Genomic DNA, 15,017 nt, shown 5'->3' with positions numbered 1-15,017 from the left:
TATTATTATTATTATGGATGTCTGCATTTCAAGCTGCAGTTGATCCAAACACCATAAAGATTAGTCGGATGTTACAGATGCTTGAGACCTGTCAATATTCATGCATGGTTCAGCAATATATCCTGATTGTCTTAAAAAAAACGACCTGCTCTGCTGGTCTTCAGAATACTGCGAGAGCTTGATAAATTAGAAACAGTTAATTTGCAAAAACAGATAATTCACTTTTAAAAAATGTAAAAATTGTTTCAAAAACGTATTTTTTCTATTACTAGCTTTAGGTATTTTCAATCAATTGAAGTTGGGTGGCTTTTACTAAGTCAAAATGACATTACTATTTAGATGTATCTTAAAAATATAACTTTATTAAAAATGTATATTAAAAGGAAATACGTTTTTTGAAAAATTATAAAAACAGAGATATCTGTTTTTGCAAATGAACTCTTCATTTAATGTTCAGGGCTGCAAGGCCCACCCCCAAAGTCCCTGTGTTTTCAAAAAGTACCACTTCAAGCGCAGGGACTTTTGGGGGGGATACATCTAAGTCCTTGTTTTTCAATTATAAACTCTTTAGAACAGTGTAAATGCAGCTTGTGATGTATATAAACATATATCCATTTTTAATTGCACAATTTAGAACTGACAAACTCCAACATGTCAGTGCCATTACGCAATTTTTCAGATTATAATCCTCACGGATACTACTGGCTTCCTTGGGCCTACCTGATATAGTTGATATAAAATAGGAGCAAACTGGATTACATTTTCACCCTATGTGGAACAAACCATTTCAAGTTTGATTAAAAGTTGTCATCTTATTCTAAAAACCTTAAACAAATATATATCAAAGGATTTCCATTTCATCATATCAAGAAATTTGACAAATAAGCATCACTCAGTTTGTTGAAGTAACTGGTACAATGCAAACCTAACAGCTTGAACTTATACATTTGACTGTATGTTATACTTGACTAGTTTAACTGTCAGCTGCAACAGACAGTTCATCCTCCCTGCATCATCTGTTAACGTGTAGTCCCAACTGATCTTCATCTTTAATCCAACTTCTCCATTCTTTCTGAGAGCAACAATAAACCGCTGTGAGGTGAAACAATTGACGTTATTTGAGGCCACAAGTCTGCTGGCACTGAAACTATCCATCTATCCGAACTAACCAGCTCCACTTCATAGTGGTGTTGCTCCAACAAGGAAGTGTGTGGAATTTCAGCATGAGAAACATGCAACACTTTATTTCTTTACTCTGAATCCATCTTCCAGTTTATGAGCCTCAGTCAATAATACTTTAAGTATTTTAAGTCCCACTGTACCCAATAAACCTGTGACCTATTTATGCACCTAGGTGTCTCAGGGTTGTTTTTTTTCAATGCTACATGATAATTATCAACCAGGTTGACCCTTTCATATAATTTTATGGACCAAAATATACATTCATACAACTAATACTGAAACACCTGATTCAAAAAGAGACTTTAGATAGGGTTTCTCCTTTAGGAGCTAAAATGAAACAAACATATGACTGCAGCCTGTGTGGTGTTTCTGATATTTAAGGTGAGGGGGTGTGGATGTATTTCCACCTCTCACTTTATTACTGCTGCTCATCTGAGAGATTAAACTGAAGAAGCAAATCTGGGGGTTGAATTACTCTTAAATGAGTCAAATAAAATAATGAAAAAATGATACCTGAATATTATGATGTTAAATTCAAGAAATCTATTAGTAGGCTTTTGGATGCCCTGTGCTGTTTACAAAGCTGGCCTACAATCTCATGAGTACTCTGTGACCTCACTTCTTGACTGTTGTTTTTACTGTATTAGTATCATTTGTCTCCCGGACTGTAAGGAACACTAAGTTACAAGTGTAAAATCCATCTGCAGGACCACAATGGAGCCCATATTTGTATCTTTGACATAGGAGCAGCATCAACAGAATTCAATAGAAAATGTATCAATGTCTGCCCCTATACTTCATCACAATCCAAGAAAATTAAAACCACATGTTGGCAGGATGTGACCCTGGCAAAAATTCCTCATAGAAAAATGTGATATCAAGATTTCAGACTAGTTTATGTCAGAAATATGTTAAAGTTTCACTCAGTTGCCAGTTAATACGGTTAATACTAGTAGATTAACAACCAGACTGAGATAAATTGTTCTTGAATGATGAGAATGATGTTCAAAAATTTGATTTAGATGTGATTTTGAATCAAATGTCATTTTAGAGGCTGTAGTTTGTGGTCTCGATTAATAATATTGTGTTTAAAATCACTCCTTTAAGTGAATTCAAAGGCCTCATAGATGTATTATATGCATGTGTGCGTCTACCATGATTTTTTCTATACGTTTCCTAGACTTGATGTACATTTTAAAATCATTTTTTCCTGTGTTGTGTATGTGATCTCTTTATTTTAATGCTTAAAATGTTGTTTTAGATGAGTTTTACACACTTGCTTGTTATCAATAGTAATATAATGTATTGCAGGGTGTGTCTCATATTTAGCCTACTTATATGAAGGATGTGGGTAAGAAAACAAGTCACACAACATCAAAACCTCCATGAAGGATGAAAGGCAGTATACTGTAGAGCAGGGGTTCCCAAAGTGTGGGTTGGGACCCCCTGGGGGGTCTCTAGACACAAATCGGGGGTCGTGAAAGTCTTCCAGAATTTTTTTTTTTAACTTATCTAAAGATACTAATTATTATTATTATTATTATTATTAGTTTATTTACCATGTTTTCTTATGTTTATCTTCCTTTTTGTTTGTAATGTTTATTATTATTATTGTATTTTTTGTATTTATTTATTTTTTCTTTTCTTTGTTGGTTTTGTATTATATATAATTTTTTTACTTTAAAAAAAAATATTGACACAAACAGAAGCTATACTTGAAATAAAACCTTGAAAATAGAAAATGTAATGAGTATTCTGCCTTTCTTTTTGCCAGATGACTCCTAAGTTTAGGGTTAGTGAACAATTACTTATCAAAAGCATCATTAGCAGCAGGTTAATTCAGAACAGCACCTGAAACACAGCCACATGCTCAATTTGGTAGGGTCATTTTCTGCAGACTAGCTTAATGAAGCCACATTTAATCACTTTGAGGGACAGTGGGCGTCGCAAGTCTTTGGCACCTATATTTTTGGGGTCACGGGCTGAAAAGTTTGGGAACCCCTGCTGTAGAGGACTGCATTACTGTATGACAGGTGTACCGGATGAACTGAGAGCACGTCATGTAGACCTCAGACCAGAGGATTCTAAGAATGAACCAAACACTTGAACAACTGTTTCTTCTTCTTTAAGCAAAAAGAATTTGGTTTATGTAGAAACAAGCAATGTTTTGCAACTGGATATTTCCCTCTCCTTCAAAAAGAGTTAAAGCTAAAAATAAAAAAGAAAGAAATGAATACCCATCCCATCAATCCCAGAATCACCACCTTTCTGAAATGTACGCTGATGTTACTGACAGAAAGCAAAGGAAACCTGGGAGACAGCTCACAAAGGGACATAGATATAAGTGTACAGTACATATATATAAAATATAAAATCTGAAATATATTTTATATATATTAAATTGTGTTAGGGTTCAGTATCTTTTACTACACAGCATTAAGGTGGTGTGTCTGATTATCTTTTTTTTCTTCATTTTTTCCAAATCCTGTTATATAAACAAGAGGAGAGTCAAAGCAAAACAAATGAATCAATGAACAAACAAATGTGGGGTGGGGCGGGAACTAAGCAACAGACGAAAGGCCCCCGCCCCGATCCGATGCCCTCCCCCCGAAGCCTCCAGCGTGGGGGGGGCGAGCTAGCACGGACGAGGTGGGACAGACCCGTCCAGCTGTACAGCGCAGTGAAACATAACTTACATATTAGCTCATTTTTACACGTACAGTCGTGATCAAGGCACAGGGATCTTCTACAAGTTATTTTTTTTCTTCAATAAAGTTGTACAAAATAATACATTTTACAGTCTGTACAAGAATAATAGTCCAGCAGTAAAATAAAGACAGACGTACTTAAAGCCGGGAGGAGGGGAGGACCGTGGGACTGGGAGAGGTGAGAGTAAGACGAAAGATATGGATGGGAAGGACGTTGGGGACAGATTAGGGCTTGAGCTTGTGTGTGTGTGTGCATGTGTGTGTGAGTGTGTGTGTTCCCAGGTAAAAAAAAGTTGCGTCCAGTCTTGATTATGTCATTTCTTTCACTTCATGCTTTCCTTTTGTGTATTTTTTCCTCATTAAATAAAACCTCTCCTTTAATTTTCATATGTTGAATAGTTTTCAAATAGCAGCAGGGGCGGGGGGCAAGAATGTATGCGTGGGTGTGAGTGTGTGTGTGTGTGTGTGTGTGTGTGTGTGTGTGTGTGTGTGAGTGTATAGATATGTGCGTGTGTTTGTGTTTGTAGATAGGAGGGTTTAAATGGTGCACAAAGGCAGATCGCACACAGTGTACACCAACACACAACATGGGGTAAAAACTAACAAAAACTTAAAAGTTGAATTGTGTTATTACAGGAATATATAATATTTATATTTATATATATATATACATATTTATATACACACATATATAAATATCTATATATATAGCTTGGATTTTTTTGCACTGCATGAAGTTCACTGGTATGCATGAATTTATGCATTGTATGATATTTTTCTTCGTTTTTTTTCCTCTTTTTTTTTTAAGTTGGTTTCTGCCGTTCCTACTCGGTTGGTTTCTTGACGAGCAGGTCATGTGAGCCGTGTGGTCTAATGTTCGAGTCACGCTCACGTCCACAAGCAGCCGTTAGTCAATTGGTTTGTCTGTTTGGGCACAAAAAGGCTCACAGCCCTCCTTTGTTTCAGTTTGCTGCCCTACGTGTCCATCGTTTCCTCCTCCTCCTTCGGCTCCATCTTCAGCACGCGGTGAATAAACTCCTCTCTCTCAGAATGCATTATTTCATTCAGCCTCTGCCTTCTGTTTGAAGCAGGACTTGGTTTCTAAAAGTGTCTCTCTGTGTGTATGTGTGGCTTTGATATGAGACATAAAACCTTGAAAATGGTTCTTAATGTCTTATTTTGTAGTGTGTGTGTACCTGGGAGTGTGTGTTTGTGTTCATAAATCTGAGAGAGAAAGATCTCTTAAAGGTGGGAAAGCCTGCACTGAGAGATTTCAGTCCTGACCGTCTTTCCTGGGTTGAAGTGTAGCCGAGTACAGCAGTTAGTCCAGGCTAAAAGTCGATGATGTTGTATTCTTAACGGTCTCCTTTAAAAAACAGAAAGATCTCTTTCAAATCGTGACACTGGGAGATGTAGGAGTTTCATCGGTTAGACAGGGAAGGGCAGGCGCTCCGTCAGTGTGTTTGGTGGGTTGAAGTGGAGGGGTAGTTTGGCTAACTGGTCGTGGGGTCGTAGATAGGTAGGTTGGTAGGTAGATATGCAGGCTGGACGACGCTGCCCATCACAAGAGCTCGTACTGCCGTAGGTGCATCCTCTGTATGATGTCCCGACAGTCGTTGAAGACGCGGCGGATGTTTTCTGTATCGACTGCGCAGGTGAAGTGGGGGTAACAGTAGTGCCGTCCGTCCCCGCTGGCCGTGCTGATCCTCTGAAAGAGGAAGAGTAATACAGATGAGTTAGTGGTACGTATTCACAACCTCTGTAACTATTTCCCCTGATCAACATCTAACATTATGATCCATATCAAATCCAACACTATGAATGATTTCACTGATTCATTTCAATGATTTATTCCCCCCAAAAGAACATTACAGTTAGTGTCTAAGGCTGATCAATTCAATAACTGACCTGCAGCATTAGGCTCCCTGTTTTAAACATGTGCTGATTACTTTTACCTCACTATTATGAATTTATACATTCCTCAAAGCTGGGTATTTCAACCATTAGACACAATTTTTTCAACAAAACTTATATTTTCGGGTGATTATACACTAACTTAAACATACTTGTAAATTTTACTGTATATTTGATTTCCACCAAGTCTGTTCTGCCTAAAGCGGCTAATTACAACACACTGTACCTTTAAGCTAACTATTTCCACTACTTCTCTTTGTTAACTGCTGTTATAACTCATCCCTTTTTCCTACTGCAACCGTTAAAATAATAAATATTTTTAAGTTAACTACTTCAAACACACACAAAAACATGCTTTTGCATTCATTCATAGCTTTAAACTCAGTATTTCAACTATAAAAGAAAAATGTGTTACTCTGAAGTAACTCTTGGATGATTCTCAAATACTTAAGCTGTCCTTTCAACCAACTTAACATAATTTTAAGCTTTCATTTATACCCCTCATTTAAGTAGTATTAATTATACAACTTATTCATAACTTCTGCTTAGTAATTCAACCGTTTATCTAAAACGTTTAGTTTACTATTTCACCTTTTCTTCACTGCTCTTGGCTAACAATCTGATCCATCTATCTTGCCTAACTATTCATCGAGCTGCCTGCATCAACCGCTTCAATCTATCCTAAGCAGCAAGTGTTAAAAGTTAATCCATAGATACCAATCAGTAGGAAGTAAATATGTGTGGGAACAAAGAACATAGGACATACTGAGACTACAGAGTAAATGTTGTAGGGAATACCCTAATCACACAGACACTGAGCTAAACAAAAAAGTGACCATCTGCAAGATTTAGTTAGATCTGGGTGACATCCTCAGCGCTAAACTGTCACTTGTGAGGTTTTGAACAGAACGTCCAAGAAAAGCATTTGCCAGTCACACAGTTTGGATGTAAGTGTGATGTCTTTACTTTGGAATTCTGTTAACTGTTGCTGATGCTTCTGGAGATTTAGACATACATGATTCACATCTAAACAAATTATAATCTATTGGCTACAGTTAGAAAAATGTAAATCTAGTTATATGACAATCTATCAAACTATTAGGAAAACTTTTTGAGATTTCTTCTTTGATTTGGTCAACTGAAGATGACATTCGCATGTGACTCATCCATAATGATCAAGAGATTGAAACAGATTTGTTGCACACACGTTTCATAAAGGTTTACTAATGTTGATCAAATGTAACATTTCACTGACTGCCAACTGCTGATATAATGTATGTCACTCTTTTAGTGTGTGACGGTGTAACCAGATGTTCATCAGCTGTTGAACAGCCCTATGAGGATGAAATACTTCAAACCCTGAAGGGAACTGTCTTTGTTTATCATACTGAAGTTTATCAATAAGAAAGTAAAAAGGCATATACAGTCGAACACAAATAAGTAAAAACTGAGCTTTGAACGTACCAGAAACTCATCTCTGATAAAGTACTTTGCCCTTGTGACGCGGGGATCCTCGCCTGGCTCCGGTATTGCTGTTGGAGAAGAAAACAATGGTGTTACAGCAAGTGTTGGCATTATTAAGAATAAGTCTAGATTAGTATATAAAAGTAAAATTAAATTTAACATTTAATTTAATTTAACAGTTATTTATGTATATTTTTTAACCTATCTATCTATCAATTGGTTGAGTGAGTGAGTGAGTGAGTGAGTGAGTGAGTGAGTGAGTGAGTGGGTGAGTGGGTGAGTGAGTGAGTGAGTGAGTGAGTGAGTGAGTAAATTGGCTAGCTTAGTAAGTTAATTAGATAGTAAGATAGTTAGTTAGTTAGTTAGTTAGTTAGCTAGCTTAGTAAGTTGGCTAGCTTAGTTAGTTAGATAGTAAGATAGGTAGTTAGTAAGCTAGCTTGGTACGCTAGTTGGTTAGTTAGCTTAGTTAGTTAGCAAGCTTAGTTAGCTATTTGTTTGTTTATTTTTGTCTTAAGTCGGTGTCAGAGCTAATTATCTTGGTTGTTATAGTCTTGATGTTAGCTTTCATAGATTTGACCATAGTGAAATATATTATCATAATGACACTGCATTCACCAAAGGAAAGGCCAGCATTTATAAACACAACAGTATCATACAAAGAAAAGGTCTGACAGATTTTTTAAAGCATCTCATAAAGAACAAGGACAAGGAGTGATTTGATTGGATGATCTCAGTACATAAGTGGATATCAGTGTGGGGTTCCTACCATCATCTGGTGTAGTGTAGCGAGCAAACTCCGGGAAGTAGTCCTCAATTTTAGATTTTCCTGCCAAAACCTTCTCAGCGAGCAGGTCCTGTTTGTTCAGGAAGAGGATTACCGAAATGGTCCGTAGCCACCTGTGAGGGAGAAATCAAGAACAAGTTCAGAACTGGACTTCTCCAGACTTTCCTTCAGGTGCTGTTCTGTTGCTGTAGAGTGACTGTGTGACCTGTTGTTCCAGATGTTCTTGAAAAGGTTGAGGGCTTCCTGTAGTCTGTTGGTCTGATTGTCTTCTCTGATCACCATGTTGTAGCTGCTACTCGCCACCACAAAGATGATAGCTGTAACATCTGTGACACAGACACATGCACACATCAGAGACAAGGATTAACAAACCAGTGATGGAAAAAGCTACCAAACACTTGTGCACTCTAATTCACCTTCATCATTAAAATAAACACTGACTGTAAACATGCATCTGGCTAAACTAAAGACTAAATGTCTGGACTCAAATAATCAGCAGTGAGTAATGTGGTCTTAAAACACAGCAGTCAGAGCTGAACACGTACCGTTAAAACACTGGATCCATTTCCGACGTTCATCCCTCTGACCTCCAACATCAAACATACTGGGACACAAAGACAGTTAAACATTTAACTTCACAATTAGGGCAAAAACAGATGGATTTATTATTTCAATCATGGAATATCAAATACACATGTAATCCAGGGAACTCAAACTGCTCATTTATCTTTAAAACTTTTTTATACTTCTATTTATTATCCATTTTGCAAATGTGGCGGAAACATTCAGGTCTTTTACTACTTAATCTGCGGATTACTTCACACCTGACACTGAACTAAATATACTACAGGGTTACTCACTGGAAATTGACTTTGTCTATTTGAAATCTTGTCTCGAAGATCCCAGACGTCAGTACTCTGCATCTCAACAGGTCCTGAAAACAGACAATGAACCACAACTTTAAAGGAAACAGGAACAAAAAGGATACAGACATGTTAGATGTAAAGAGAATAAGAGATGGAATAAGATGACAGAAGAACTTAAAAAAGGAAGAAGACAATGTATAAAGGATGGGATTGTGAACTTAATAGGGTGGAAAAATTAACTTAAACAATACAGAGAAACAGGTTATGTTTTAAGAATAACTATTGTACATGCATGGATGCTCCTATTTTCCTTTTAATCCCATAATGTTTTGCATCACATGTTCAAAATACAAAGATATGTTGCTTTTTTCCTTGTTATATTGGGCCAAAGCAGAGTTATTGGAAACTTAAAAAATGACTCCACTTCATCCAGAAAGGCTGCACCACAACCTTAAAAACATAAGCTAAATGCAATTCAGCCTTATTTTATATTTTTATTAAACATAATTATTCAATTAAAAAAACCACAAGTGGCCAGTGTGTAGACAAAAACATGAAATGGAGCAACAGATTTAGCCTTATGGTTAAATTGTGCGCCCCTAGCGGGTGGCCCAGGTTCGATTCCAGCCAGCAGCCCTTTTTCCTGCATGTCATTCCCCAACTCTCTTCCCTTTTCCTACCCTAGCCACTTTCCTCTCTTCTATACTTAAAGGTGCAAAAGCCCAAAAATATAACTTAAAAAGAAACAACTAAAAAACATATTTAAACACTTGAATTGTACTTAAGAGCCAAAATATGGAATGAGCTCTATAACTACAAAATAGTTTGGAACATTTGTAGGATTCAAAATAAAACGACTTTTCAAATATCTTAACTGGAAACAGAAAATATTCAAACAAACGTGTAATTTTCCATCTTTCAGTTTCAACAATAGATATGTTGTCTTTGTGTTATTTTCATTGAAATGTGGTGTCAATGTTTTGCAAACATCATTTACTGTTTCTCTTCACATTTAATACAGCGTGAGACCTTTTTCTGGAAAAGGAGTTATAATACTGAAAATTAAATTAAATAATCAGCAAATAAATCCATACAGCAATAAAATGATGAAACAATAAGAGGATACCATTTTCAAAGTTTTCTGACTGCAGGAATGATTTGATGGGGATGAATGATTTGTAACTGTGGTTGGTATGTCGTGAAATGTATTAAAAAGACATATGATGGGCATTTTCTATTGATTCGATTGATGAAACAAAAGGTTAACCAATTCTAAACAATATTCATCATTTAGAATAAATGACTTATCTAATATATGAAAGTTATGTTTTTTGGGCTTTTACACATTTATTTCATAAAGGAGAGGACAGTGGATAGTGTAGGAAGCTGGGAGAGAGTGGGGGAAATGACATGCGGGAAGGAGGCAGCAGGCTGGATTCGAGCCCCAGCCACTTGCTACATGGGCGCGCAACTTAACCATTAGGCCAAGTTAAAAAATGGATCATTGTGTTAGCATAGCTGCAGATAGAGTGCTTCAATATAACAGAGGGATTTTTTCAAACTGACCTGATCAGAGGGTGTGTAGTCGTGCTGCCGGACGGTTTCGATCCTGTCTAAGAAGCTGCAGAAAGAACACAAAATACAAGAAGTTAGATTTTAATTACATAATAATAATAAAAAAGCAACACGATATAAAACAATATACAAATATTTATTTTATAATACATGTCAGCATTCTGCTGACTACCTCCCGTGATCAACTCAACAAATGTCACTTCACTCAACCCCACCAAACTGTCAAAACTTTCACACTGGGCTAATGTACTGATAAATAATATGTGGTTCTAGCCCCCCTCACACACACGCACACACGCACTCACGCACTCACGCACTCACGCACTCACTCACTCACTCACTCACTCACTCACTCACTCACTCACTCACTCACTCACTCACTCACTCACTCACTCCAGGTACATCCTAGTTCAGTAGTGGTAGCAGGGTAAAGATGGAGGATGTCGCTCTCTGGTAATCCACCAGGGGGCGTGTGTTTTATTTCACAGAGAGATCAGAGGCAGCCGGTCTGAGTCACCAGCAGTCGTTTGCTCTGTCAGACCGGAGGAGCCTCGTCAATGGAGCTGCTGTAGTAGTACTGTGCACAAGAGAAGTGTGTGTGTGTGTGTGTGTGTGTGTGTGTGTGTGTGTGTGTGTGTGTGTGTGTGTGTGTGTGTGTGTGTGTGTGTGTGTGTGTGTGTGTGTGTGTGTGTGTGTGTGTGTGTGTGCATGCGTGGGCGGGTATGCAGGCCTACAGTGAGTTCAGATTTGCACGGCGCCGGCCTGAATGCATGTTAATTGTTCCAGGAGGTGGCCTACATTGTTGCTGCTTTTTTTAAGGTGTGTGAGCCGCTCTGATGTTTTCAGGATGACTGTGCGAGGGTCACCTGCTGGAGGTGTGTACTGGAACAAATCAGGACTCACGTCACGCTTCTAGAAAGACTTCAGACACATATCAAAGATATATTAAAGTGAAAAATCACTGGTCTTGATTTCATATGATGAGTGCACAGACTCAGACAGGCACGGACAATGTTACAGGAGTTTTAAACGTCTCTGAATCCTCACAGCACTCTCTGATGTACAGATGAAACTCTATGTAGAAAAGGAAACAGGAGCTGTTCTGCTCTGACAGTGGAAAGAGGTTTGGGCTGTGCTTCATGCTGCTCTCTAAATCTGAGAGGAAAAGGAGATTTGGTGTTTTAGTGGCCTGCATTGATCACACACACACACACACACACACACACACACACACACACACACACACACACACACACACACACACACACACACACACACACACACACACACACACACACACACACACACACACACAAACACACAAACACACAGTGAAACCTACAGTGTTTCACCGATCTGCTAACATGGTGAAGCAACAACACATCAGCAGTAAATTTCGTATGAAGCCTTTCTGAAAAGATTCCCTTGATTTGAGTTGATGGACACTTTTATAAATACAAAATAAGACACAGGACATAAAGAGGTCAAAAAAAACAATCAGGTGTTATTAATGAGCAAACTACTACAGACTTTATTTTATATTCCAACATGGTCAGAAGTTCAATCTTAAGTCAATTTAACAGAAAATTAAATGACGGTACACGAGAGTAGGGTGGTGGTCAGGGTGGATTTTGTTCTTGTACTCATTCATCTGAGTTTTTTTTGATTGATTCATCAGTCTAATAATAGAGAACAGCTCCCTTTGAAACAAATCACTCCAAAGTCCTTTGTGGTTTCAACATGACTAACATAACAGAAAATGATTTTAAAAAGCTCATTTAAGTGTCACTATGATGTATGCTTTGTTTTTTAGAAAAGCCTCTTATGTGCTGTGAAATACTAGATTGTCAAATATTTTCTCCCAACAATAAAACTTTCTTTATCGCACACTGGAACAACAGGCAGATATAAGCAGCCAATAAGAAGAGAGATGTAAGGATTGCTTTACTGAAAAGGTGATGTTTGCCACATTTTTATTATTGATCTATATATCTATCTGTTCATTTAGGGACTGATCCCATTTATAAACACTGGTGTAAAAATTGTAAACATGCAAGAGTTATCATGAATGCCGATTCATATCAGCAGTGACAGTGGAGATTACCTGGAATAAAATAAAATTTCTTCTTATATCAGATAATAAAATACAAAATAAATATATAATAGTAATATAATATTCAGATTCAGGGGCGCTAAACAGAAGTGTTCAACAGCAGTAATTTGAAGGGAAAAAATACATGTATTAGAGAGTGAAGTGATTTGATTTTATAATTTTAAAACAGGTTTTTAACCCTCATTTTTTGGGGATACAGGTTAGCTGCTAAAGTGGACCTGGTACTGATCCCCACCACCTGTTTGATCCCTGCATATCCGTGTGTTATTACTGATCGTCTGCCCGCCACACTCACAAGCAGAAAGAGAATATGCCTGCTGGTAGCTACTTCTCAGGGCAGAGGTATGTAACCCCCTGTGAGATAACCAGGAATTTGGCAGGCAGGGGTGAAATGTGACAAGAGGGCTGCAGGTAACACACACACACACACACACACACACACACACACACGCACACACGCACACACGCACACACGCACACACGCACACAGACACACAGACACACAGACAGAGTGAGGAACAGTGGGCTGGGACTGTGGGAGCTACATAACTGGACGGACAGACGGGGAAATTAACAGAGAAAAGGCTCTGAGTCAGAGGAGAGAGAAAGTGAGACTAAAAGAGGGGAAAAGTTTGGGGAACAAAGAGATGCCCACGTGCATATCTGACAAAACACACACACACTGAGGTAATTAAGCAGCCAAAAAGTACAGCCCCCCTACCCACAGCTCAGACCCTCTATGATTGTCTCACATCATCCCCACACTGAGCCTCCGACCTCATAAATAACCTGAAGTGACAGAATCTAAACCTGCAGCTCTACAGTGACAGAGTTAACATGGCCGCCACCGACATCTGCCGAGGCCAAATTCTTGTTTATCTTCAGTGCTGGTTTGAGGCGACGACACGCCCAGGACAAACACACGGCTCAATTTTTAGCAGTTCTCCCTATTAATAGGAGAAGTGCCAATAATAACCTTGCAGAGTAAGTTGAACTAAATAATAGTGGCTGCCCCAGTAACAGAGAGGGCTGCGTGTTATGTTTAACCTGTCAGGGTTATTCTGGGGCTGCAGACACGCTGACTTCAACTCTGGAAATACACACACAGCTCTTGTCTGGTGAGTGAAAATAACCCAGTATTTACAAGAAAAGATGAAGTGTATTTTTAACTTTTAACATATTTTTTTTGTCTGATTTTGGATCTTTTTAGCTGGGCGGCAAATACAACAACTGTGGATTGGTTCAATGTAAGACGAACAAAAAAATGTCATTAATTTAATGTGAGATTTTAAACAATTTAAGGGAAATTCCTTCTTTTTTTCCTACTAAAAGATATAAAACATTTTGGGACATTTTTACATAAATACACACTAAAGAAAAAATAAAACTATCTCAAACTTTGATTTAACAACTCCTCAAAATAGTTGAGGCTATCAAATCTGCTTTGCATATTTTTCTTTCCCAGTCAAATCCAGAGCTTCTTCCTCAAATAAACAGATGTGAAAATATTCTTAGTACTCCCACAAACAATTTTAAAATATGAGGTTTTCTTCGCAACATTTCCCCAAATTTATCCATCGTTCTGAGCTCTTTCCATGCCGACATGCCGCAGCAGCACTAACATCTGGACTATTTAAATCTGTCGACACTCCCATAATGCATTCATCTTGCTAAAGTGGCCGCATTAAAGACAAAGGATTACCCAGATTAGGATCTGGCACTGTGTGCATCTTCAGCTCTACATTGGATTAGGTCACTGTGAGCTGCAAAGGGCTGGGACTTGTCTGGTCTGATCAGCACAAGTACAGCTGGATTACAGATTATTATGAGCTCCATTTATTTGAGTCGAAACATACTAAATTACATAAAATGAGTTTACAACAAATTTTAAAATGACCTTATTTACATTTACTTGATTCATTTTTAAACGTTTGTGTCATGATTTGATATTAATAAACATGTTTAAAACTGTTGGAAATGCTTAAAATTCTTTCATCCGTTTAAAGGAAACGAACAGCGATTGATGTTTTTGTTCACTCAGGTTGAAAAATAAAAATCTAAACAGAGAAGAAGTTTTAAACATCAAACATGCTCAAACAACATCTGGGGACCTTTGCCCTGAATCTGAGCGACTCTGCTGATTGCTGCAGTGACACAGACACACAGACACAGACACAGACACACACACACACACACACACACACACACACACACACACACACACACACACACACACACACACACACACACACACACACACACACACACACACACACACACACACACACACACACACAAACACACAGGGTTACGTCAAAAAGTGCCTCTTGACGCATCTACCAAAGTCCTCGTACGTCCTTCAGATCTTCAACAAGCTTTTCATTTTCATGTTTACTTAATCTACTTTTGAA

General features: G+C 38.0%; 1 protein-coding gene across 1 annotated transcript in view; it reads right to left on the bottom strand.

The window, feature by feature from the left end:
• Window positions 1-3,291: 3,291 nt before the first annotated feature.
• LOC117818521 (guanine nucleotide-binding protein G(s) subunit alpha-like) overlaps window positions 3,292-15,017 on the bottom strand; it is a 39,468-nt gene continuing 27,742 nt past the window's right edge. The window contains exons 6-12 of the mRNA XM_034691461.1: window positions 10,485-10,539; window positions 8,913-8,986; window positions 8,598-8,656; window positions 8,258-8,378; window positions 8,035-8,165; window positions 7,269-7,336; window positions 3,292-5,598 (exon numbers count right to left, since the gene is read on the bottom strand). Coding sequence (XP_034547352.1) covers window positions 5,452-5,598; window positions 7,269-7,336; window positions 8,035-8,165; window positions 8,258-8,378; window positions 8,598-8,656; window positions 8,913-8,986; window positions 10,485-10,539 — 655 coding nt within the window. The 3' untranslated portion in view covers window positions 3,292-5,451. The remainder of the gene's footprint in view (window positions 5,599-7,268; window positions 7,337-8,034; window positions 8,166-8,257; window positions 8,379-8,597; window positions 8,657-8,912; window positions 8,987-10,484; window positions 10,540-15,017) is intronic.

This window comes from Notolabrus celidotus, chromosome 1 (genome assembly GCF_009762535.1).
Source record: "Notolabrus celidotus isolate fNotCel1 chromosome 1, fNotCel1.pri, whole genome shotgun sequence".
In the NCBI taxonomy this organism is placed as follows: Eukaryota; Metazoa; Chordata; class Actinopteri; order Labriformes; family Labridae; genus Notolabrus; species Notolabrus celidotus.
The sequence above is the reverse complement of the archived record's forward strand: the minus strand, read 5'-3'. Positions and strand labels throughout refer to the sequence as shown.